The sequence below is a fragment of the Pantherophis guttatus genome, chromosome 2 (assembly GCF_059756535.1).
Source record: "Pantherophis guttatus breed Tessera chromosome 2, ASM5975653v1, whole genome shotgun sequence".
Lineage (NCBI taxonomy): Eukaryota > Metazoa > Chordata > Lepidosauria > Squamata > Colubridae > Pantherophis > Pantherophis guttatus.
Window position 1 is genome coordinate 145,409,562 of NC_142064.1, and position 26,428 is coordinate 145,435,989.

At 39.9% G+C, this 26,428-nt stretch overlaps 1 protein-coding gene across 2 annotated transcripts; it reads left to right on the top strand.

Annotated features, from left to right (window-relative positions):
* Positions 1-8,404: 8,404 nt before the first annotated feature.
* Positions 8,405-24,844, top strand: CD63 (CD63 molecule). 2 transcript variants are annotated; one of them, XM_034412536.3, is made up of 8 exons: positions 8,405-8,955; positions 9,845-9,930; positions 18,709-18,900; positions 21,520-21,594; positions 21,847-21,936; positions 23,254-23,391; positions 23,842-23,925; positions 24,238-24,844. In XM_034412536.3, exons 2-8 carry the CDS (start codon positions 9,865-9,867, stop codon positions 24,301-24,303), a joined length of 711 nt encoding a protein of 236 aa, XP_034268427.2. In that variant the 5' UTR covers positions 8,405-8,955; positions 9,845-9,864; the 3' UTR covers positions 24,304-24,844. The 2 variants fall into 2 exon arrangements, with proteins under 2 accessions (XP_034268427.2, XP_034268428.2); XM_034412537.3 differs by lacking the exon at positions 8,405-8,955 and adding an exon at positions 9,242-9,692.
* The last annotated feature ends 1,584 nt before the right edge of the window (positions 24,845-26,428 follow it).

Below are 26,428 nucleotides of genomic sequence, written 5' to 3' on the forward strand. Positions count from 1 at the left end.
TGAAGAGGAAGAGGGTGATGATTGTTAAAGGGATATACTATTTGCCTCAACTGAAAATAAAGTTCCTCTTCTACTATTTCTCTATAAAGTAATTAGAAGATACAAGATAGTTATGGAAACTTATATTCCCCCCACACAAAAAGACTCTTTAAAAAAAAAAAAATTGGTATGAGTATTTTGTTTCTTAAACATTTTCATTATCACATTCCAGCAATCTATATGCAAATGATATAAAAATGCTTTAAATGTAGGTCATCTGTTTTTGGCAAAAGAAGCATATTAGCAAAATAACTAATAAAACAGGATGCAGAGTGATGAATATTTTTTACTTCTTTTCCGCCTTTAGAAACAGAAAATTGTACCTGTATTTGAGTATATGGTAGTCAGACATGGTCATAAATCATTGCAACTATACGCATAATAAACTGAAGGGTTTATTCATGTTTTTGAGAACCAAAATAAACTTTAAAATTAGATGTAAAGCAAAAATTGGCAAACAGATTGCAAGATGAAAACTGCTTTGTTGGCTACCTTATACAATTTTACAGTAGCTTCTTGCAGGTTGATCTGTGATTAGACTGACATCTTGGATAAGGGTCATAGCAACAATACAAAAAAATAAAAACAATGCACATACATAAATACTTCACTTTTATGTATGTTGCATTGCTTTCCTTTTTTTAGCAATCTTGCTATGCGCCTTATCCAAGTAGTCAAAATAAATGCTTTTATAAACAGTTATGAATTTGAAGAAGCAAAAACAGATCAAGGAAAGAAATATAGGTGACGACAATTCCTGTAGTTTGAAAAATTAGAAAGCATTTTAAATCTTCATTTTCTACTACAAAGCTGAGTTATTAATAGAAGGATATACAAAATCCTTTGTGAGCAAAAGTTGTGTTTCAGATTCAAAATAATACACATATTCTTCTGTGGGAGAAGAATACTCTGTGAATTTGTTTTTGTTGCCGTCTTGGTACAAAAAGGTATTATATTTTAAAAACCTGTTCGAGGGAGCCAGAAGAAAAAAATAGATCTTCAAAGTGGGTGGAATCGTAAAGGCCCAGATAGGTGGCAGCACTTAGCCAAACTTAACTGGATGGAGACTACAAGTAGTTCTTGACTTACAACCCCAATTGAGCCTAAGAGAAATGCTAAGAGAAATTTGTTAAGTGAGTTTTGCCCCATTTGTTAAGTGAATCACTGCAGTTGTTAAATTACTAACATGGTTGTTAAATGAATCTGGCTTCCCCGTTGACTTTGCTTGTCAGGTTGCAAAAGGGACATGACCCAATGACATTGCAACCATAAATATGAACCAGTGTAAATCACATGACCATGGGGATGGTGCAACTGTCATAAATGTGAAAAATCCCTTTTTTAAGTGATGTAACTTTGAACAGTCACTAAATGAAGTGTTGTAAATCAAGGACCACCGGTACCAGAAAAACTACAGTTGGATTGTGAACTAGACTGTGAAGTTGAGTAAACCTCCTGAAGGAAGGCGGTAGCAAATCAGTTTGGGATTAAACAACAAAGATATCAGAAGAAGTACATGATGTAATTCTCCCCAAGAATCAAGCTCAACTCAAGACTTTATGTCTATATAATTTACATGGATAGATTCATATTTAGTTTTAGCTGCTTTCTCTTGTATTTTAATAGAGATATGTATGGCATCTGTAGAATGGAGCAACATTAAAACAATACTAATATGTTGTGTATACTCTAGGGTTTTTATTATGTAAGATTACAGTTAAATCAAAATATACTGCAGGTGTATTGGAACAACTAAAGAGTATAGGGGAACTTCTTTTTATCATTGTTCTCTAACCATTAGATACTAGTAATTGAAATAAGAAAATGAGTCTATATGAAAAAGATAAAAAATGTCCCAAATTTTCAATATGTGAATTCTGTTACCTTTTCTTTTACCTCATCAAAATCTGTAAAATGGCAACTGGCTGCACCAGTGCAATATAGTTGCATATCAACCAAAAATAGAAAATCAGACTTTGCAGTAACAATCTAAACACATGATCTGTAAATTCATGGGATTGTGCAATTCCTTTTCAGGATACAGTGCATTGGTAAGAGAACATCATTGCATGAGTCACAGTTAATCATGGGGAGTTTTTTTTCCATATATGTCACTAATCATGTGATGGGGTTTTTTTTACTAATCATTCTGCATTATAAAGAACTGGGTATCATTGGGCAAAGTTACTGAAATGTAGCAGTATAATCATGCTATGAATGAATTAACAGTGCTTCACAAAAAAGTATTCTAATATGTAGAAGAACATGTTCTCTGAAATCCAAGACAGATTTATCTTATTAAATACAGTGTTAAATACAACATAGTTACAGTATAAGTTAACTCAGACTTGTGGCTATTAGAGATCATCAGCTGATCAAATTTCTAGGAAATGGGTACATAGAGTCAGAAGCAGATTCTATTGTCCCTGTCACCTGACTGGTTCAGAATAAGTTGAGGGGTACAGGTAGTCGTCAATGTACAGCAATTCATTTAGTGACCAAAATTACGGCACTGAAAATGTGACTTAGACCATTTTTCATACGATTGTTGCGGCATCCACATGGTCGCATAACCAAAATTCAGATACTTGGCAACTGGTTCATGTTTATGATGTTGCAATGTCCTAGGGTCGTATGATCATCTTTTGTGACCTGACAAGCAAAGTCAATGGGGAAGCCAGATTTCCTTAACAACCCAGATTAATAACTGCAATGATTCACTTAACAACCGTGGCAAGAAAAGTCATAAAATGGGGCAAAATAGCAATAGCACTTAGACTTATATAAAGCTTCACAGTGCTTTACAGCCCTCTCTAAGCAGTTTACTGAGTCAGCATATTGCCCCCAACAATTTGGGTTCTCATTTTACCCACCTTGGAAAGCTGGGTCAACCTTGAGTTTAGTGAGATTTGAATCAGCGGTCAGTCAGCAGAAGTAGCCTGCAGTACTGCACTCTAACCACTGCGCCACTTAAATGTCTCGCTGAACAACTTCTCACTTAGCAACAGAATTTTTGGACTCATGGTCATAAATCGAGAAAATCCATCCTATTGGAACCTGTTTGTATGGAGATTCTACATAATTGCCTTGTAAACTGCATGGATTTAGAGCTGTGGGAGACATCTGGACAGTTGTGATAGATTTTAGATGCAAGTGTAGGTTGATATGTGCATTAGCATTAAATGCATATTTAATATTCTGATGTACAGTTTATGTGTATACAAATAAATGAGCACACTCTTTGAACATAGTTGTCCTTGCAAGATTTATGAACAGAAAAATAATAGATGTTCACTTATCAGGGTTGGAGACATGTTATAACAAGATTGGGATAGAAATTATCTATCCTGCCCCAAAGAGAGTAGCTTCTAGCCACTATTATTTTGAGCAAACAGGAGAAAAAGGCACAAGAATTTGAACACTAATTGCAGTAGAGGTTGAACCTCATCTAAGTACAGGTAGTTCCTGTTTAGCAAACACAATTGGGACCCACAACTCAGTTAAATGAAACTATGACTCTACCAGGTTTTCTTTGCTTTACAGACCTGCGAAGGCCATAAATGAGAAGATTGGTCATAAAGTTATTTTTCATCATCAAAGTTGCGGTCATTAAACAAGGCAGTCACTAAACAAGTGTAGAGTCACTGGAAATTTGTTTAAGGACTTTTTGGTAAATGTCAGACATCCAGGTAGACCAGACAGGAAATGACCAGATGAGATAATTCTACTTTATTATACAATTACATTAACACAATCTCGGTGCACTCAACTTTTGGGGTAGCATGCAGCCTTGAGGTTTTAGTTGTATGTCTGTTCTGGCGTTTCCTTTTCTGAAAGAAACATGTCCTGTTTAGAGGTTGCTTTATTTATGGCAGGAAAATGTTTACAAAGAGCTTTTATAATATTTAACATGTAGAGATTAAATTGAAAACAAGTAGTAGATCTATCCGAGTACAGATGTATATGCGCCATGTTTAGGCCTAAAGGTAAAGGTTCCCCTTGCACATACATGCTAGTTGTTCCCGACTCTAGGGGGCGGTGCTCATCTCTTTCAAAGCTGAAGAGCCAGCGCTGTCTCCGTGGTCATGTGGCCGGCATGACTAAATGCCAAAGGCGCATGGAACACTGTTGCCTTCCCACCAAAGGTGGTCCCTATTTTTCTACTTGCATTTTTTACATGCTTTCGAATTGCTAAATTGGCAGAAACTGGGACAAGTAATGGGAGCTCACCCCGTTACGCAGCACTAGGGACTTGAACCGCTGATCTGCCAACCTTTCTGATTGACAAGCCCAGCATCTTAGCCACTGAGCCACCGTGTCCCTTCATGTTTAGGCCTAATCTGGCACTAAGAACAATCACCTTAATTCATTGTCTCTCCAACATCTATCTTTTCAATAGCCTTGTTTAGGGTGCCCGATGCTTTGCTGAGGGTGAGGCCAACCAATGTGATCAATTAATTGCATTGTTATGCCAATAATATTGCTGAATTTTACACAATGTTGACTCCACATTGGCAGGGCCTAGTGTAGTGACTGTATCACCATCTTACTAAATTATTACCTGGGTTTCTTTTTGACCTATGAGGAACTGGACAGACTGTTTTCTAGGATGACCCTCAGCCCCACCATGTGTGTCTCCTTCAGGTAACTTGGGGAAGGGGGAGTTGATGTGATACCGGGTGACTTGTGTTGGTACCCAGATGGGATAAGTGCACTAATGTTGGTCCTCAAGTCCTTTTGATATCACTGATTATGCTATCCTTCTGCACCACTATGAGGATTGGCAGCTGAGGCACTATTCTGAAGTGATTCTATTCCTTCTATCTATGGTTTCAGTTGGGGGATGGGGAAGAGATTGGCTCAGTGGCTGTTTCGTTTGGGGTGCCACAGGGATTGATGCTCTCCCCACTGTTGATTTCACTTATCTACGTGAAATCACAAGGGAAAATCATCCAATAGTTAGGGCTTTTATACCCTGCCAATGATTTAAAAAACTATACTACGCTACTGATGATATTGTTGGAAGTTCTGATCAGATGCCTGGAGACTGTGAAGGTCTGGATAGGAAAGAACAAGCTAAAATGGAATCCCAACAAGACAGAGCTGCGATTTGTTCATCAAGGCTCTCTGCCTACTCCAGTGGTGTTTTGGTGGGGAAGTACTTCCCCTGAAGGGGCAGGTTCATGACTTGGTCATGACTTAGACTTGCAGCTCCTGCTAGAAGAACAGGAAGAGAGGCCTTAGCTAGGGGTCCTTTGCTCAGCTTTGACTGGGCTGATTGGTTGAAATTAAATACCTATTAAGAAATATTCTCTTTCCCTCTCTGTGTATAACAGTGGCCAAAAACACATTCTAATGAGCATTATTGAAAACAAATCCCTGGAAGCATGCTGCCCTAATTCAGATAGGAGTTGTGTATGAGAAGCTGTAAGTTGACTGGAAACAACTTGAAAAACTTCTATTTTCAGGAGTGTTTTTCTTTTTTTTCTTTCTTTCTAGGGGGAATTTTACTTTTAATTCAGTGGAGATGGTTTGCTTAATAACGATTATATCAGGAATTCAGTCAGTAGGTTTAAGGTGTATGTAGAGTTCTTAGCAGATATGTATTGTTATGTTAGTTAATCTAGGTAGGCTAGAGAGAGAAAGTAATATTTTGAAAATTAGCCTTAAAAGAATTGATTTCTTTTACATTAACAACCTTTGGTTTTATACTTGAGAAAGTAATCAAAAGCAATTAATAATCTTATGAATAAAGCTGTTCTTTTGAAACATTCTATGTACAAATGACCTGTTATACTTTCTCTGCTGCCAGCTCAGCTGATAACGCCATTAAAAATTAACAGTAGTTTAATAAACACTTCAGTAGGCTTTATTACAGAAAGCCTGGTATTGCCAGTTAAATTACACACTAGTCAGGCTGGTTTTCCCAGCCATTGCCTGACAAAAGGCAGTTTATTTGTTAACTTCTTTGTACTTCTGCTTCTGTATTTTTTCCCCAGACTGTCAATTAAAAGCCAGTCTCATTTATCCATCTGCACTCATAATGCCTTTCTTTCTTAAATATTTAGTCCATTTACATGACAAGTCCAAAGAAACATTCTTCAAAGTGATTTTTTTAAAAGGGCTAGTTTGGCTATAGATACTGATCCCTTCTTTCAATCTAATTTTTTGGCCTTGTCTCCTTTTATCAGGTCTAAATTATTGTTTTTTTAATGATTCACTTGAATTCTTGAATCAGATTTAAAGGGACAAGACAGTTAAGAAACATATGATATGGGTAGTCCTCAACTTACAACAGTCCATTTAGTGACCGTTCAAAGTTACAATGGCACTGGAAAAAGAGACTTGTATCTGTTTTTCACTTACAACCATTCCAGCATCCGCATGGTCACATGATCAAAATCCAGACACTTGGCAACTGGTTCATATTTTTATGACAGTTGCAATGTCCTGGGATCATGTGATCCCCATTTACAATTTTCGGAGAAGCAAAGTCAATGGGGAAGCCAGATTCACTTAACAACCAAGTTACTAACTTAACTACAATGACACACTTAACAGCTGTGGCAAGAAAAGTCGTAAAATGGGGCAAAACTCACTTAACTGTTTCAGCAACATAAATTTTGGGCTCAATTGTGGTCATAAATTGAAGGATTACTTGTAGTATCACTCTTTCCAAAGCAGTTCTGAATCAACTCAGTCCCCGATAGATGTTGTCTGAGAATCCTGATTATGGCAGTCTTGATGGGAAAGGATACTGATTTAGGAAAATAAAAATTCTATGTGGTCAAATTCCATCTTCTGCACAACTATTAAAAATATGCTGAAAGTTATTCCCAATCTCATTTTTTATTTTTATTTATATCATATTTAGAAGCCAACCATCTGCCTTGTATACACAGCAACTCTGGGAGGTGTCCAAATAAGACAGAAAAACTAAGAAGGCCACATGGCTGCATGTTCCTCTGTGGGCCTGAAGAAACCAGCAGAGCCAGCCATCAAGCATTTCTGAAAGGAGAAAGTTGGTATGGTCTTTTAGCAACCACATAGATTTTTCTCCATGATGATTTGTCCCTAACCTGGTCTTTCAAGTCTTAAAAAGGCGATCATACACACCCAGACAAGTTTTTGGAATTAAGAAAACAGTCCAAAGAAATTAAAACTTTGAGGTGAGACATATTGTAGACTTCCATACTTTTTTTTTTTGGAACTACAATTCCTAACCCAGCCAGGGAGGAAGGAGGTTGGAAGCCAATGTAATGTAGTGGTTAGGATGTTGAATTCGGGTTGGGAGACTTCCATGGAAGTTTACCTTCAGCTCACTGGATGATTTGGGGGCTAGTCAATATCTCTCAGGCCAATCTCCCTTGCAGGGTTGTTTTCATGGGGACAAAACTAGGTACAGCTAGTCCTCGATTTACGATCACAATTGAGCCCAAAATTTCTGTTGCTCAGAGAAACATTTGTTAAGTGAGTTTTGCCCCACTTTACAACTTTTCTTGCCATAGTAAGTGAATCACTGCAGTTGTTAAATTAGTAATACGGTTGCTTCCCCATTGACTTTGCTTGTCAGAAGGTTGCAAAAGGTGACTCCAGTACACTGCAGCCATCATAAATATGAGTCAGCTGCCAAGCATCTGAATTTTTATGGCATGACCATGGCAATGCTGCAATGGTCGTTAAGTGTGAAAAATGGTCGTAAGTCACTTTTTACATTGCCCTTATAACTTCAAACACTCACTAAATAAACTGTTGTAAGTCGAGGATTACTTGTATTACATAATGTCCCTCTCCTGAAGCAATTAATACAGGTAGTCCTCAATTTATGCTATTGAGCCCAACATTTCTGTAAAGTGTGACATTGGTTAAGTGAATGTTGCCTCATTTTATGACCTTTCTCACCACAGTTGTTAAGTGAATCACTGCAGTTGATAAGTTAGTAACCTGGTTGTTAAGTGAACCCAGCTTCTCCATTGACTTTGCTGATCAGATTGCAAATGGGGATCACATGACTCCAGGACGATGCAGCCGTCATAAATATAAGTCAGTTGCCAAGCAACTGAATTTTGATCGAGTGATCACGGGGACGCTGAAAAGATCGTAACTGTGAAAAAACGGTCATAAGTCTCTTTTTTTTCAGTGCTGTTGGTAAGTTTGAATGGTCACTAAACGAACCGCTGTAAGTCGAGGACTATCTGTACACCGAGTTCAACTACTTTTGACACACTTCCCAGGAAAGTGAATTTAGAAAGGCAGATGCAGGAGTCCCTCAGGCGAAAGTTTTTCCTATGAATCCCTTGGCCGCGTTTGCTTTTTCCTTTTCCCCTTTCCCCGCCTTTCCATCTGCGAGTTTACAGCCCGCTCATTCGGATCCGACGGAGGAGCGCACTGAGCCACACCGGCTTCCACGCCACTGCCCAGCCAGTCCCAAGGCGGCGGCTCCTCCTGGCTGACGGGCGGTTGTTGGGGGTGGGGAGTTTGTGTGTGTTGAGGGAGTGTGTTTGTGTGTGTGTGGAAAGGCCGGAGAAAGTCGGCGCTCCTCGGACTCCTGATTGAGTCAGCTGCTCCCGCTATCTTCCCCTTCCACGCGTCCTGTTGACTTAGTTGGCGGAGCCTCTGCTGAGGCTTAGCTTCCCCAACCACCTTTTTTTTTCCCCCCTTCCTTTCCCCCCCTCCCTTCACATGACCGGCAGCTGGGTTCCCTCTTGCGGAGGGCGGCGCAGGAGGGGAGAGGAGGAGGGGACGGAGCCGAGGAATAAGTGACGCCCGCGGAGTCAGAAGGCGCACGCGGGGAGGGCGGGCAGAGGCTAAGTATAAGACGCGGAGAAGCGACGCTTTGCTTCTTACTACTCCGTCCATAGCCTGTCGGTGCGGGCTTCTCATTTTGTTTTTTTCCCTTGATTGAAGAGGAGGAAGGTAAGCCAAAGGACAAGAGAGGGGGGAGGGGGGGAGAGGGAAGGTGGGGGGACGGGTTGAATGGCAGTCTTGGAAAAGAAAAAGCGGGCGAGAAAGGAGAAAGGGGGGGGGAAATGCAGTCGGAGGGGGTGGGAGATGTCCGCTAGTTGCCTTGGACAACTACTTGGGGGCTTTTTTTCCCCCCCACTCTGCCCCAGTCCTCCCCCTCCCTCCCTCTCTCCGGCCACCCTCCCCTCTCTCGAGGCTCCGGGTTGTGAAATATGCTGCCGCTTAGCAAGAGAGGGCAGGGAGGGGACCCGACGCCCTTAAGGAGCGGACGTGGTTTTAGGTCGGCGAGGCAGGGCGCGCTGCCACGCTGCTCAAGGATCCTCTTCTCCCTCACTCACTCACTCACTCCCCGTCTCGCCCCCCCCCCGATACACACACAAACATTTCCAGGGAGGGGGTGGGGGGTGAGTGTGGGAGGTGGGAAAGGACCGGCCTTTGGGCGGGGGAGTCGGCGCTTACGGGGTTTAGCGCTGGGGCTTACGTCAGGGAGCAAGGTGGGGCGGGAGGACGGGAAGTTTGGGTGTTGTCCCGGATTGGGAACTTCTTGGCCGGGACGTGTCCTGTTTTTAGCCTGCTTGCTCTTTCCGTCGAAACTTTCTCGAGTTACTACAGTGATAATAAGCGAAGGATTTCGTCCAGGGTTCCTCCCCTTCCTTCAGTAAAGCTGATCACGATTCCTGGAATTGCAGGTCTCTTGTTTCTGCCTCCTCGGGAAAGCTTCCCGTTTCCTTTTTTTTTTTTTTTTTTTTGAACAACCTCCATTTTATTAATAAAGACTGTTTCTTATCCTTATTCCTGTAATTATTTTTCTCTCCTTCCTCTCTCGTTCTTTTCCCTACAGAAACAAACAAAAAACGCAAGATGGGTGTGGAAGGTGGGATGAAATGTATTAAATACCTAATGTTTTTCTTCAACTTTATATTCTGGGTAAGTTAATGGTGGTGGTGGGGGGCTGACTCTGAAGGGTGAAGATTATTTATTATGGATTACTTGTTGTGCCCCTTCCCCAGCCAAGCTTTCTGGGGTATGTTTACTTGGAATATGTTTGGTTTCTGTTTGTACTATTATCCCTGGAGAAGCTTTATATATAGCCATGGGGTGCCAGTTTAAGCTCCCATCTGCTACTACATGTTCCTGAAAGCTTGGCCAGACATTTCATTGTCTTTTAACAGGTTTTCAAAACATTAGTAGAAGAACTCCAGATTTACAGTTTTATCTGATTGTTGACCTGCTCAGTGTTTGGGTTTATACTATATTTCTACAATAGTCAATATCTGAAACCTATTAAATCAGTAATTTTCCTGGTAAATAAGACTGGTAGAATTGGAAGAAATACTAGTAGTAATACTAAAATTGGTCATACTAATTCCTTTCCAAGAACAGTATCATTTTCAATACAAAAGCCCCAAATGTAAAATCCTGGATTGAAAACAAAAATAAAACTGAATTATAATTCCATGATACCAAACAATTCACAAATAGCATAAACAAATTAATTTACCAGTACAAATTTAAACTTTACTTTAATGGTACTCCTTAAATAGTTGAAATCTTGTAAGATCACCAAATCCCACGAAGTATTGGTGTTCCTGATTGAATTGGAGAATTTGGAGAAGAGCATCAACATCTCATGAAATTTCAACTGTATTTCTATCGATTAATTTTGAAGTCCCTGGAATAATATCTGAAAAAGGGTTGGTTGTGCCTTGGTGCCCATAGGATTTGCATTGCTCACCTAGACTTTTGCGGTAATCCTACAAAGATTTCAGTGAAAAGGTTGGAAACCACTGTTGTAAGAAAATGGTTGGCTTCATACAGTATTACTAGGTCATGGCTTATTCATTCATCGTGTTGAGTAAGCCACAGTTCACTCAACTTCTGTAAAACGGGCTTAACCAAAACAATTGGATTTACATGGCCTGCTAAGCCAAGCCAAACAAACCACATTATTGCTATTATTACAATGGGTGAATATAATTAATATGCTAGAAGGAAGATATGCTTCTCTGCCTCTCCATATAGGAATGGTTTCAGATGCTAAACTACTGACTTGGTATAAAACTGGCCAATGCACAAATAACTCTCCATTATAAACATGAAGAACTGCTGAAGTAGGAAGTTCAGCCCACAAATAGCTGAACGTTTTGAGACTTCTGTATTAGTTTGGCCAATGAAATTGCCAGACACCAAGTTCCAGAACTTGGTGGTTTCCTGTTAGACTAGAAGCTGCGTATTATCCCTTCAAAGACTGATGTGGCAGAAATTGTTGCTTTTACCATAGCAGCCCTTGTGGTATTCTCTGTATGGTAACAAAGCCAGTGGTTGCTGCTGATTTGCTTTCAGCGCAGGGCCAGTTCCTGGTATTGGCAAACAAGGTTCTGTGGAATGTTAGTGAGACTTTCAAAGCACTTCTACTGATCTGGATTGCATATCCTAATTCTGTAGAAATAACATGACTTGCTACATTGCCCAACCACAGAAATAGACTTAGTTTTCTAACATCCCTTTTCAATATCTACTGTGACAAATTCTGGGTGGTACAAACCAGACAGTTTTAAAAGCTGAATATTCATTTTGTTGCAATGTAAGTCTAAAATGGGACATTTGTTCACATGAAATGGACTTGCCCTGTTACTGCTCTGTGATTGTGTTTGTCTCCTTAACTCAAACACATCCAGGGTTTTCTGGGGGTCCTGGTGACTATCATGTGAGCTCCAAGAAAAGGGCCATTTTTTTTAAAGGAACTGCTGATAGATACATGATTGTGCCCAAACAAGATCTGAAGTAGTTTTCCTACTTTGGGTCTAAATACCCCAGTTCCTATTTTTTGTTATTATGCTTTTAATATATTTTTATATTTTGTATATGTACTTTTTCTTTATATGAAGGAAATTCTGCAAAAAATAGTTTAAAAAAAAATTCAGTACCCGTTAATACCTAGCTACAGCTAGAGTTGATGGAGTAATACCAAATTGTGGGTGAACTGACAGAGTAGTACGAAAAAAATGCATGTATGCAGACAGAAGGTTTGGTGTTGGCTTTGTTTGTGAGGGGCAGGTGGCAGCAAAGGATGCTACTTAACTGGAAACCTGGGATCAGTTGAGGTTTTGTAATTAGAAAAGGATATTGGTTTTTCTCAGCAGCACTTGCTTTATGTCGATACAGTTGGATTAAATTTGTTAAATTGCAAGAGCTAATATATAAGGAAGTTTTCAGTGCTTTTTCCAGCTCCCCAGTATCCTTGTAGAACTTGGAATTTCCTTTTGGAGAAACAAGAGATTTTTATTGGACCAAATATAGGAACGTGATAGGAACTATTGACCTTTCTTAGTACTGTATAATGTTTATTTTGCCAACCGCAAGAAGGGCGAATTAGCCATATGTTTGTTCTCTTTCTCTCTCAGTGCAATCAAAATGATAAATACAACTGGGTGAAGAGCACTCTTGTGATATGGAACAGAAAAGGGAGTTAAATGTGAAATCTTGCCTTTAAAAAAGTCTTCTATCCCTCATTCTAGACTCTGAAATAATTTGTAGTATTATTATGTGCCATATATATCAGCATCTACATTTCAGTAATGAGATGCATCTTGATAATTGATTTTGTGTATATGTCTTTAATTGTACTTGAACAGTGAAAATATATATGCAAATATATTTTGGTGGCAAGATGGCATTCGTTCTTGGATTCAAATACCTATTTGCCTGCTTTTGAAGAATTGTATAACACATTTTCTTCTCTTGGAAAATTATCAAGATACTAAATAATGTGGGAGAACCCTTTTTGCACACCCCTGCCCAAATATGTGCTAGGTTTCCACTGTTTAAGCTTTATAGAGGAGCGGTTGATAGTTGTGATTTTACTTTCCAGAGATTAAAAATAAGGACCAATTTTTTTGTGTAGGAACCTCTGTGTAGGCTTTGAAATTTAGATACTGCTTTATTTCCTGTTGTTAGGCCCCATTTACATAAAGGAAACTGTATGATCTGGAAATTCATTTGTCAGCGTAAAATTTGGTGGTCTAACGCTTAAAGAGAAAATAAATTACGATTATGCCTCTCTTTAATTCTGTTTGGACCAAAGTGACAAGAATTGGCATCTGTCTCAGAACAGGTTTAGCTGCATATAAAAATTATCGGGGGTGGTTCAGGAATCAAATCATGAAAGTGTTAAGTTGTCCTTTTTCTACTTTGGAAAAGCATCGTAGTTGGTTTTTGTTCTCTAAAACAGTAAGCCAACTTTTATTTGGCAGAACAGTGGAATTGGTGGGATTATTTGTCCTAATGTATGCAGCAGCCAGATGTTGCCTGGCTATAATGCAAAAACAAAGATAGCAGTTAATAGGGACTGTTATTTGGGAAATGATTTCTGTTTAGTCTGTTTAAAGATAGTCTGATTATAACTGTCCAGACATTATAGTCTCTTCACAATTGAATTATCTGAATATAAAGAGAAAAGCAAAGGTAAAAATAGTAATTGTTGTGAAGTTTTTTGCTTCACTTTTTTGTTTTGTTTCTGGTTGCTGTGCCACTTGTATTGAACTATTTTTGAACTGGCTATTAATGTATTCTTCTTAGGACTATGAATAACAATTAGTAGCAGGTAGTAAAAGAATAGGATTGATGGCTGTTTGAAAGAAGCCTGATAGTATAAGGATGGGGTGTCCATACCTGGCAAGTTAATTCTGGAAATTCAACTTCCAGAATTTCCCCACCAGCCAATTGACAAGTCTTAGAGTTGCCAAGTTTGGAGGCTCCTAGTAAAAGGGAAAACCTAAGGGATGTATAAAGTCAGTTTAGACAAATATTCAAAAGAATGTTTCTCGGTATAGTCTGAATAAAAAATTTGTAAGAAAACTGATAGGGAAGAAGGCTACCATGTGGATGTGCTAGTTTAATCAGGAAATCCATACCATTGTGATTACCTATAAAGCCCTACATGGGTTAGGCCCGAGGTATTTGGCGGATCACCAGTGGGCAGCAACAGCTCCCCATCGCCCCATGCGCTCACATAGAGAGGGCCTACTTGGGGTCCCGTCGGCCAAACAATGTCGGCTGATGGCCCTTAGGGAGCGAGCCTTCTCTGTGGGCGCACCTACCCTCTGGAATCAGCTCCCCTTGGAGCTCCGGGTAGCCCCCGACCTTCGCTCCTTCCGCCATGACCTTAAAACATGGCTGTTTCACCAAGCTGGCCTGGACTGAATGGGGTTTAATGGGAATTTTAGTTTTTATTGTTGAATTTTAATTGGACTTGTTTATAGCTGTGAGTCGCCCTGAGTCCTTGTGGAGAAAGGGTGGTATATAAGTCTGATGATGATGATGATGATGATGATGATGATGATGATAATAATTGTCATGAGGAGTCTCATTTTATTTTAGAAACAATTTGAAGATTTTGTAAGGGTGGACAAAAAAGGTTTAAAACCTTTTCTTAACTCTTTCATTATAGAAATATTAATCCCGAAATATCCTGTTAATCAAAGCAGTATCCCTAACGGAGAAGATAATACTATTCTATTCAGTGACAAAGAGCAGTAGATCTTTTCCATTTAGGATTTTTTTTTCCATTTAAAATAGTTATTTTGCATCCACAGTTTGTAGTTCCCTCCTTTGTTCTCCCACCCATTCCACCAACACTCCAAAAATATAAAGAAATCGATGTATCCTTATTCCTGATGCTGGAAAGCAAACATACTTTTCCTCCTGACCCTTAAGGGAGTGCTTTATAATCCCAAGTATTGAAACCACTTCTGCAAAGCAAATTAACTATAGTTCCAATTCACAGTGTTCCAATACTGGGTCTCTGCTTGTTCTTTGGAGGAGTCCTCTATACATGTGTGTACGGGTAAAACATGCATCCTAAATATTTTGAGATTGGTGAATCATAACAAGTGTGGGTCAATCTACTGTAAATGACAGCCGTAAATCAAAAATATAATGTGCACTCTGTGACCTTCCTTTCTGTGTCCTCTCCTATCCACATCAGACCTGGAGAGTTTCATGTTCCCTTGAGTTGGGCCAAAAGGAATTTCTGCTGCTGGCTGCCTATGTTTAATGGTGAAGCCACCAGGCTAGAAACCAGGAGCTGGTGAGTTCTAATCCTGCCTTAGCCATGAAAGCCAGCTGGGTGATTTTGGGTCAGTCACTCTTTTTCAGCCCAACTCACCTCATAGAATTTTTGTGAAGAAAATAGGAGGACAGTGTGCTGGATGTTTGCCTCCATGAGTTATTTATAAAAATAAAAAAGGCAGGATACAAATAAAATGTTCTTGTGGTTACAGTAGAAATAATTCTCTGTGGATTTGCCTTTCACAGTTGGGCTATTGTGGAAAAAAGCTGTGTGTACTATCAGGATATAGGCCGTCTCTTTGCTTTCGGGTGGGTCCATCCTGCTGTGATAGGAAAAGGTAAACACTAAATCCAGGAAGTTCTAATTATTTGGGAAATGTGTGGCAAAGGTTGGAGAGAAGACTCTGTGTTTTGGAGATCCAGAACTTTTTATTAGGATTAGTCTTAATGCTATTAGAAGCTCTCTCGCTCTCGCTCTCTCCTTTAAAAAAATCATTTTTGTTTGTTTTTAAAAATACTGCAGTTCCTGTTCTGAAGCTTTTAGTCTCTTTGTCCTTGCTAGCCTTCCTTGAGAGACCAGTTAGTAATCTGATTCTATTAAGCACATGTGCCAAAGTGTTTTCTAATATACAGCCTGCTGTTTTATAGTTTGAGGCCATGGTTTGTTTTGAACACAACTATTTTCTGCACGTATATCTTTAACAAAAAAGAAAAAACAAGCAGACTTTAACATGATACAATCCAACCCCAGCAGAGTCTCAAGTATAAAAAGTATTTTTTCCTTCATCTTAGTCATCTTCCTAGAGAAAGTTTCCACATACGTTTGAGTTCCAAATTTGTGGTGTGTGCAATCAGATTCTTGGTGAGATTAAATATGCATTTTTTAAAAGGAAAAGGAAACCAAGAGACGATGTATTTACATATCTGATTTCATGAGCCATTTAAAAACAGGCTATCGCAAAATGAATAGATTTGTCGGGGAGGGGAAATTGAAAGACCTTTCATTTAAGCGAGGAAAGCAATAATTATTGCTTTGAAAATTAAATGTTATGTATATAAATGTGTTTGGTTTTCACCTGAATGATGAAAAGAGGGTATGGTTTTGAAAGTATTTCCCCGAGAGCCATACAACACAGTAGAATGGCTAAAATAAGTTTGTGGTATTGGCACATTTGATTCTTACTTCACTGACTATTCATGGTGGTTCATCATTATAAGTGCAGGAAGTGATCTCATCTCATTGGCAGTGGCTGATCTTAAAGAAGTTGGACTCAGTTAATATTTGAATGAAAGTGCACAAGATTTTGGAAACCCAGTTAAGATTAATTTAGACAGGAATTCATGAGCACTTAATTGCCCATCATGAATTATGGCTGGATCTGTGGTGAATTGTTCACTTGGATTGTATTTAGTAGATTGATTAGTATTAATTGATTTATATCATTGGTGTGTGATAGTTTTACCAACCTTGGTTGGTTTATGAAATGTAGAATACAAAAATAAATAAACAAACTGGGGATTAACGTAAACTCTCACGATTACATGCATGAGAGGTGCTCTCTGAGCTTGGTTGTTTTCTTGCAGAATTAAGACCGAGCTTTTTGATCAGACCTGCTAATATTGGAAGGAGAGATAATGTAAGAGGATAGGACACCTTCTTTACAGTAGCATATAATGAGATGAGCTTTAAAAAGTTATAAGAAGTTCAGTTGTGTTGCATGATATATGTGTTCTAAAAACTGAAGTTTTAACTAGATTAATGAGTAGGTATTAAGCAGTTTTTAATAATTGTATGGGTGATTTGATAGCAAAAAATACACAAGTCTTGCTTTCTTTATTTTGTCTCAGTTTAGCATACTAACCTATTACCTTTATTTACTGTCCCCATTTCATTTTTAAGAAGCTTGTTCTGATGTGATCCATAGAATTCATGAAATTATTTCTTTACTGCCACTTAAAATCTCTTAAGAGTCACTCTGGAGTTGGATGGTGCTGAAATTAAATAAATGAATCAATTCCCCTTTGTGATGCTGTTCAGAATAAATAACCGATGCCCAGGTCGTTGTGTTCTGGATGGCAATACACACAATTTCTAACTGGTTGATATTGTAAGCAAACAAATCTAGAGGATACTAGATTATTGACACAAACAATATGTTGCAAAAATAGCTTATGTCCTCTTTCTAGATGGCTTTACTGCTTAGGGATTGGACTTCAAGTCCCACTCATTCCATGCATGATCCAGCCCACTAGTGACTGGACTGATGAGAGTTTCACTCAGCTTACCTGAAAGCAACACGTAGAAAATAATTTAGCAGGCTTTTCTCCAAAGTTGGCCCTGTAAGAGATTGGAATGCTTCCATGGGAGGATGAAGACAAAACATTAAGCATTCCAAATGTATCCATTTGCCTATGCCACCATTTTGAGGCTGAAGTTGGGTTAGTGGGAGTTAGCATTGGAATATATACAATAGGGGAACTTCTCAGATTAACTCTTTTGCTTGAAGGGAGGATAACATTTGGACCAAAGTTGGTACAGATTCCTTTACATCAGAAGACAGGAAATGATTGGGGAGCTGCACTGAATAAGAGCTAGTTGGTGTGATGGTTGAGTTGTTGGGCACGGATGGTACAGGTTCAACCACAATCAGCCCTGAAAGCTCATTGAGTAACTTTGCGGCAATTGCTATCCCTCAAGCCAATTTATCAGATTGTTTTAATAAGAAAAACAGAGGAGGGAATGTGCATATTTTATTGAACCTTGGACTCCGGAAAGAAAGGTGGGATCTAAATTAACACGTAAACAAGGCCCCTGGAGGATGTGGTGATAATGCACAGAACAGCATCACCCACACATTGAGATGTGGTTTTCTGTTTTCCTGAATTTAGCTATTGTTTTTTTCCTTTCTTAAAGACTCTGATAAACTTATTGTAAGGCCTGCATTACAGCCGGATCTCCCAGCTTGTGAGCACATTTGAAATTCAACAGTCAAATGAAATACTAAGCTTTAGTTATCTGTTTTTATTTTTTAAGAATGTCCCTGGAGGAAGGACTAGAGAAGATAGATAGATAGATAGATAGATAGATAGATAGATAGATAGATAGATAGATAGATAGATAGATATCTGAAGCTTTCCTGAAATTAAAGCTTTGTGGCACCATAACTTCCCATTCAATTGTTTTGCTTAAATTTTAAACATCTAGAAATAACAGAATAAAACCAGGTGGGGCATAGTGCCTTATGTATACCAAAGAGATTGATTGTGAGTAAAATAGTAATTATTTCAGTTTTCTTATTTCACGACTCAAAGAAATAGGAAAGCATGCCACCAATTTCTGACCATTAAAATTCAATAGCAAGAGGGTTTTAAGAGGAGACAAACTGGGTTAAAGGTCTTATACACCTGCATATAGATGCAGCCCTTCTAAGAGTATGACAGAATCTTAAGAGTTGGAAAAGCTCTATTTAAGTCCAGCCTCCTGCTCAGTGCGATAATGTAATTAAAGTATCAACAGATACCTATCTAGCCTCATCTGGAACACATCCAGAGAAGAGGAGGCACCATTTCTCGTACATTGCTGTTTCCCTGCTTCTCATCATCACCGTGCTGATGTTTTGTTTTCCTTCTCTACAGCTCTGCGGAATTGCTCTGATTGCCCTGGGGATTTATGTACAAATCGAGCTCAAAAACACGCTGGTGATGACCAGCCCAGCATCGGCTTCTGCTGCTCCTATTGTCATCCTGTCCGTAGGCGTCATAGTATTCTTCATCTCCTTCTTTGGTTGCTGTGGGGCAGTGAAAGAGAACTACTGCATGGTCACCACGGTGAGGTGGGGGGGATGATGGAGAAGAAACAGGCAGGGGGGCTAAGAAATTGCTGACGACTTGTTCCAGCTTCTGATGCTGCATTCAGACAAAGAATTGGAGCTGTAGCGTTATTTCTTGGAGCTTGAGAAATGGGAAACGTGAGAAATCAAGCCGACTGTGTTATGCACCCACTGTACAGATTTATTTATGTCTCATTGCAGAAATGTTTCCTAGGAATGTGCCATCTGAACAATTCTTAACCTCAGGCCCCTGGGGCTGAAACATATGTAATCTGGCAACTGCTATTCCCAGTTGTTTGAATTGGTGGGCATACCTGCAATGTTAAGAGCTGCTAACTTTCTAAGGATGCTTGTGAGGTTTGGAAGCTTTAATTGGAATTTTAAAAAAAGTTGCTGGAAGTTAGCATTTTACTTTTCAGCCTGCCAGCTTCCCATTTCATTTTAAAAACAGGTTCAACTATCAGGTGAATCAGGTAGCTTTAGCGAGCAACAAGAGTAACCTCTATCAGTACCATATTGGGGATTATAGTATTATGGCCGCAGACCGTATTGTAATAATACTTTTGCAGTTGAGAAAATAATTCAAAAAGGAATGGGACAGACATTCCAATTTAACCCAAAACCTTTTAAAAATAAATCAGAAAGTATATTTTTATTCATTAAATGTTTATTTATTTTATTTATTTTATTTTATTTCGAATTTATATACCGCACCTTCTCCCAAGGGACTCAGGGCAGTGTACAGCCAGATAAAAACATACAATACAAACATTAAAAACAATTAAAAGAATATATATTAATTTGGCCCCAGTTTAAAATGACAAACCAATTAAAAATTAAAAATTTAAAAATAAGTTAAGCCAGCCCGGCTTGTTGAAAAAAGAAAGTTTTAAGGGCACGGCGGAAGGCACCGAGGTCTTGGATTCTCCTTATCTCTGGGGGCAGCTGGTTCCATAGGGTAGGTGCCCCCACAGAGAAGGCCCTCCCCCTGGAGGTCACCAGCCTACATTGTTTGGCTGATGGCACCCCGAGGAGGCCCTCTCTGTGGGAGCGCACAGGTCGATGGGAGGTTGTCGGTAGCAGCAGGCGGTCTCAAAGATAACTAGGTCCTATGCCATGGAGCGCTTTAAAGGTGGTAACCAACACCTTGAAGCGCACCCGGAAGACCACTGGGAGCCAGTGCAGCTCGCGCAGGAGTGGTGTTATGTGGGAGTGCCATGCAGCTCCCGTAATTACCCGCACGGCCACATTCTGGACCAGTTGGAGCCTCCGGGTGCTCTTCAAGGGGAGCCCCATGTAGAGAGCGTTGCAGTAGTCCAGGCGAGAGGTGACGAGGGCATGAGTGACTGTGCACATGGAATCCCGATCAAGAAAGGGTCGCAACTGGTGAATCAGGCGAACCTGACAAAAGGTCCCCCTGGCTACAGCCGTCAGATGTTCCTCCAAGGACAGCTGCGTATCCAGGAGGATTCCCAGATTGCCACCCATCTCCCCTACAAGGTGACTCCAGGCGGCTTACTAGTTATAAAACAAGTAAAATTAAAATATTAAAACTACAGTTTTACATATTTAAAACTTTGAAGGCGTTATCAGTACTTTGTCGGTCCATAATCTTTGCACTTTTAAGAGAGTTGGAGAAATGGTAATAAGAACAGAAATATTCAAGGCTTAACAGTACTTATGAAATCCATTCAGGAGTTTTATTTTGGCCTTTCTATAAGAAATTAACATCTTGGGTCAAAAACTGTGTTTTAAAATCATTTAAAAATTTCTCTGTGGCAAAAATTCTGTGCAAAGTCATGTCAACAGCCATGTATTTCTTTTGCATAATTTCGGTTCCTGGTTCCCTCATGGAAATACACAGAGCATGGTGTGTTATTCTGTGGAGAAATACTTCTTGATTCCCAACAGAAATGGCCTTTAATGTGTTTTAAAATCAAAGTAGCAAAAGATTCCTCATTGGCCAAAATCTTGTAGACTCTGAGTGGGTGTTTCTGGATAAATCTAAGGTCTTGGCAAGCAATTGGGGATGAATATTAAAAGGGCCCACAAGAGATGTAGTGGCTACACATTTGTCTTTTAAAACTTGTCTTTGTGTGCTGGGTCTGATAACACTAAAATTGTTGCTATAAGCTGAAGTGCATTGACAAACACTGGAGAGAATTATAAAGTTGGGGGGCAGATGGTTATTGGGAGGCTAAGAAACCTATTTTTCCTAGATGAACATGGAAGCCTTTGACTAAAGTTGGGCCTAATGGCTTTATTTGGTGGTACAGCCTTACTCAACTGGTGCCTTCTAGATGTGAGTGAGTGGGTAGTCATATATAAATACTAAACTTACTAAACTCCCAACCAAACATTCTGATGTAAGAGAAGCCTAGTATAGACCATGATAGAGAACTAGAATTGAAGAGTTGTTTGACAAAATATTTCCCAGTTTGGGGATAGTGATTTCTTGAATGGAGACAATCTTAATCTGGAGGTGGGTTATGTCAGCCAAACTGGCAGTACATTTTTGTCTCCTCTTGTCTCCAAAATCCCAAATGAAGGGAGATGTGACAACTGGGATCCATTTGTTACTCCAGGATGTTTACAGATTTTTTTCCTCCCTCTTTAGTTCGCTGTCCTGTTGACTCTAATCTTCCTGGTGGAGATTGCAGCTGCCATTACAGGATACATCTTTAAAGACAAGGTAAGAAAGACCTTCAAGAATGATGCCACAGTAACCTCCTACCCTTAAATATTGAAACTTCCTAAGGAAAAAAAGATTTTGGACCACAATTCCAAGCATTCCTCAGCCAGCACAGGCAAAGGCTGGAGTACAGGTTAGGACTCAAATTAGCATGTCCACCTTTAGAGAATCCACTTTGAATGGAGTTGTTTCATTCTTCCTAGGGAAACTTTTTGAATCTTACTACCTCTCTTCCTTTGTTTTCTTTCCCAGGTCCAAACAGTGATTAAAGATGAACTCCAGCAAGAATTGAATAACTACAATTCATCCATGAAAAATACTTTGGATGATTTGCAGAAGAAAGTAAGTCTGCCATAAGGGTCTGCCTCTAGGACTCGGTTGGCAAAGCAGTGATGGTATAAATAGTGGATTTTTAAAAAGTGGGGGGGGGGGTGTTCCTGATTTGTTTGCAGATTCCCTTTTCCTGATTTCAGTATTACCTTCGACAGTCCTTCACTTTCCAAAACAACTTGTCCAAATGTCCATAGTTACAGTCTGTGTGATACTTGTTGCATTGCTTTTCCTACAATATAGTCCTGTTGAGCATGCAGCTGAATCCCTGCAGTGAAGAGCAGTGGAGAACCTGCATTTTTGCTGGAAACAGGACAACTGGGGGAAAGGTGGATGAGGCTTCTTCCTCTTCTGGAAGAGGAAGACGGAAGGCACAGGAGAGATGGGGGCTCAAAGTGGCAAGAACAGAATAGTTGGAATATGCGTCAAAGAAGATATAACATAGATATTGTCTGTTAAAAAGGGAGAGGAAAAGGCTGAGCACTAACCATTCCAGGTCTATAGGTGTGAGAATGAAGCTGATGGGTGGCTTGCCTGGACATATGCTGGGGCTCCGTCCAGCATTAGATGTTGCCCAATCGTGCATTTAATAAAAAGTTTCCTCTTAATCAGATGCAAGTCAAGTATCTGTTGTGACCCAGGCCCAAGTAGGTAGTTATCGACGCAAACAGTTCCAAAACAAACAGACTTTATTAGAACAGCTGAGAATTAACTCATTCTCAGCGTAGTCCAAACTAAATTAAAACAAACTCTTCATAACACAAATTCTTCAGTCTAATCACCAACCTTGGTATAATTAGGCAAACTGCCAAAGGCTTCTCTTGGCAAAAGTTCAAAAGCAGAAGATGCCGACGAGATAAGTGCAGCAAAACTATCAACGTTGTTTTCCGACAAAGAGCCCAAGAGCCGTTGCTGATCTTTTAAGCCTTATGGGAGGGGCCAATCATCTCTTGGCCCTATTCCTGAGTCGTCCTCTTTGCTTTAGCTGCTCTTGCCTTCTGGCAGCTCTTCTCATACGTGCACTAGGAACAGGCTCCTCCTGTTCCTTTGCCTCTGCTGTCAGCCTCTGGAGGCTCCAGAGTCCACACATCACTCCCAGATGGCCCTGGCCCCATCTTTGCCTCCGAAGCAGAGCCCTCATCCGGGCCTTCCCCAGCCTCCAGGACTAGCCCATGTTCTTCCTCAGCCTCATCGCTGTCCGACTCTGCTGCCAGCTCCGCAGGCTGCTGGCGGACCACAACACTATCGAAGACTTACAAAACTCAAATCCCGATTTCATTAAAATGTTCACCTCTTTTTCTTCTTGTCTTTTCCCATCCCCAACTATAGTATTCCTGCTGTGGAATCAACAGTTATACTGACTGGTTTAATGTCACACAATTTAAGCCTGGAAGAGTACCCTCCTCTTGCTGCAAGAATACCACGGACTGTACCAAAAATCCCACGCGTGAAAATACTTTCGAAGAGGTTTGTATGACAAAGAGTGTTGGGATGGCGTATGTATTAATTCATTCTCTTTGAGCTCTTTGTAAAAGGCAGAGCATAGAGAAATCTGCCCTAATAATATCCCTGCTGCAACCCTGTGAAGTGGGCTAGGCTTAGAGAATATGCCTAGTCCAGGGATGTCCAACCTCAGCACTTCAGGACTTGTGGACTTCAACTCCCAGAGTTCCCCAGACAGTATTCTGGTTCACATGGCTGGCTGAGGAATTCTGGGAGTTGATGTCCACAAGTCTTAAAGTGGCCACAGCTAGACATCCTTGCCTAATCCAAAATCACCCAGTGAGGCCTAGTTTATGTAGGATCTTAATCCTAGTTTCCCCACACCCAAACCTTGCCTATAATGCTACACTGATTTTCTGCTCCAGCTTTAGTTTTTTGAGAGAGTCCTCCAAACATGGTTTTCTTTCCCTGCAGGGTTGTGTGAAAAAAATAGAAGATTGGCTGAAGAGACACATCGTGATCGTGGCTGCAGTTGCGTTGGGCATTGCCTTCTTTGAGGTACAAAAGCTATTGTTTTGTGGGAACGTATTCTCATCTAAACATGCTTACCTGCATCTTTGTTTTGCTGGAAAACACTTGCAGCTTTGTTCCGGTTTGTGTTCTTGAAAAAGTGAATTTCACATCACAAAAAAGCAGACTTTCACAAACACAGTTAAAACATGACTATACAGATATATGGCTGTGGGCAGAGTTTGCCTGCAATCCTGCATTCTAACCACTGCACCTCCACGGCTCCTACAGTGCAGTAGTCTTGCTATTTCTAAATAAAACATCAGGTTTAAATAATCTTTCTCTCATTTTTTTTTCCAGCTCCTGGGCATCATTTTTGCCTGTTGTCTCATGAAAGGAATCCGCAGTGGCTATGAGGTCATGTAATTGTTTCTGTTCCTGTACATCTGGCTGTTATGAGGCCCAATCACAAAACTCTGGAATACTTTCATCTCCATTTCTGGGGATACAGTTGACCATCATGTGCCAATGGGACAGGGTTGGGTGGATGCCTCTTCTTCTGTTGCCTGTTAGGAAAATATATGCTGCCCTCAAAGGATTCGCACGTTGTCTTCTCTCTCTTTTTTTTTCCTCTCCCATAATGGGCAGGTTTAAATCCATTCCTTGCACCTCACTTGCAACTCCTAGACCTTGCATTATCCTTCATGTGAGACTTGTGTGCCACCTACTGGGCATCTGGTGACATGTTACTGGTGCCCTTAATAGATGTGAGCAAACATATTTAAAGACATTATTCTACCTTATGAGTCCTTTCAAGTAGACTGTCTTATGTGTTCAGCTATATTTCTCTTTTCCTTTGGAAAGGTAAACTCTTGATTCTATATAGGTTATAATAAGAAGGAAAATTGTCAGGGCTAATATTTTTAGTCAGTAATTCACTATTTGGAAAATAAAAGATATTGTTTCACCCACGTGTCGTGACTTATTTGTATGGTGCCTTTTCTCCATTGACCATTTTTTAGCTTTGCCTCATCCTATGACTCTCTTAAAAAAGAGAGGATGGTTGGTAGAACATGGCTTCTTTATGCAATACTGGAATTACATAGGATATAATCAGTTGTGAACAACTCCTGCACTGCTTCAGAAATTAGGAGACCTCATTTAACATTGAATTATGGGATGTGTTTGGATCAGGAAGGTTCTTGATGTGGGTGTATGTATTTTTACCCTTTACAGATAGTCCTTGACTTACAGCCATTTGTTTAGTGTCTGTTAGACCTTACAGTGGCACTGAAAAAAGTTACAACTGGTCCTCACACTTAACAACCATCACAGTATCCCCATGGTCAGATGTTTGAAATTTGGGTGCTTGGCAGCCGGCATGTATTAATGGTGGTTGCAGCATCCCAGGGACATGGGATCGCCATTTGCAACCTTCCCTGCCAACTTCTGACAAGCAGTTAATGGAGGAAGCCAGATTTGCTTAACAACCATGGCAAAAAAGGTCATGCATTCACTTAACTACCTTGCTTAGCAATGGAAATTCTGGTCCCAATTGTGGTTGTAAGTCGAGGACTGCCTGTATTGAGAAGTGTGAATTGCATTCCTTTCTTCTCCTCCTCCTTCCTCTGTTTGGCTTTCAACAGGACTTTAGTTCTTGGTCATTATTAAATCACTTCCTGTCTGGTCTTTTATGAGCCCTCATGACAGTCACAGCCATGTTCCTAGATTAGCATCATGAAAGAAGGCTCATCAATCTCTGTTGGCTCTAAAAGTTACCCTTTCTCAGTGAAGCCAATGCCATATTAAATTTCAACATAAGCGATAGGTTGTTTTATCAAATTTATGTGGTTATACCAGGAACTTCCCATGGTGCCCAAATCGCCCTCTGATGGCCATTGTGGAGAATTGCAAGTTCTTGTCTTTTTTCCTCTTGCCTCTATCTCCAATCATCGGACACAATCTGCTTTTAGTGTTTTTATGTACCTGGTTGCCCTTTCTTAACAGTTGCTGCTAAGTAGTAGTACATTTGTGCTAGGTTTGCTGGCATTTTTGAAAAATTGGGTTAATATACACACACCTTAACAGAGCTGCCTAGCTAAAAATAGAATTCTAACTTTAAGAACTATTTTTGCCTGAAGCAGAGTCAAAGAAAGGCTGTTAGGTCATCCTTTGGGCTCAGTGAAAAATTGAGAGATTTTTGGTTGAATGTAACTCAAGTTGGTTGAATGTAACCCAAGCCGCCATACTGAATCCTAATGAATTCCATCATCCATTATCCATCAGGATTGAAACTTGGAAAGCATGCTAACTCTGGGAAAATGGTTTTATCCTAAACATGTGTTTAGGTCACCACTTCTCCATACGTTCACCTAACCTCCAGTTGAACCTTTGGTATCTATTCCTCCTCTAAATAGAAGACTTGGGCATGTGTACAAAAAGGTAGTAAAGGTTTATCAGATTATGGACTGGAGATCATCTTTGAGCTTTCTTGGATATTTGGGGGTTCCACAACAAGAGAACCAGTAGAGATTTCTACTCTTAGCTTTAA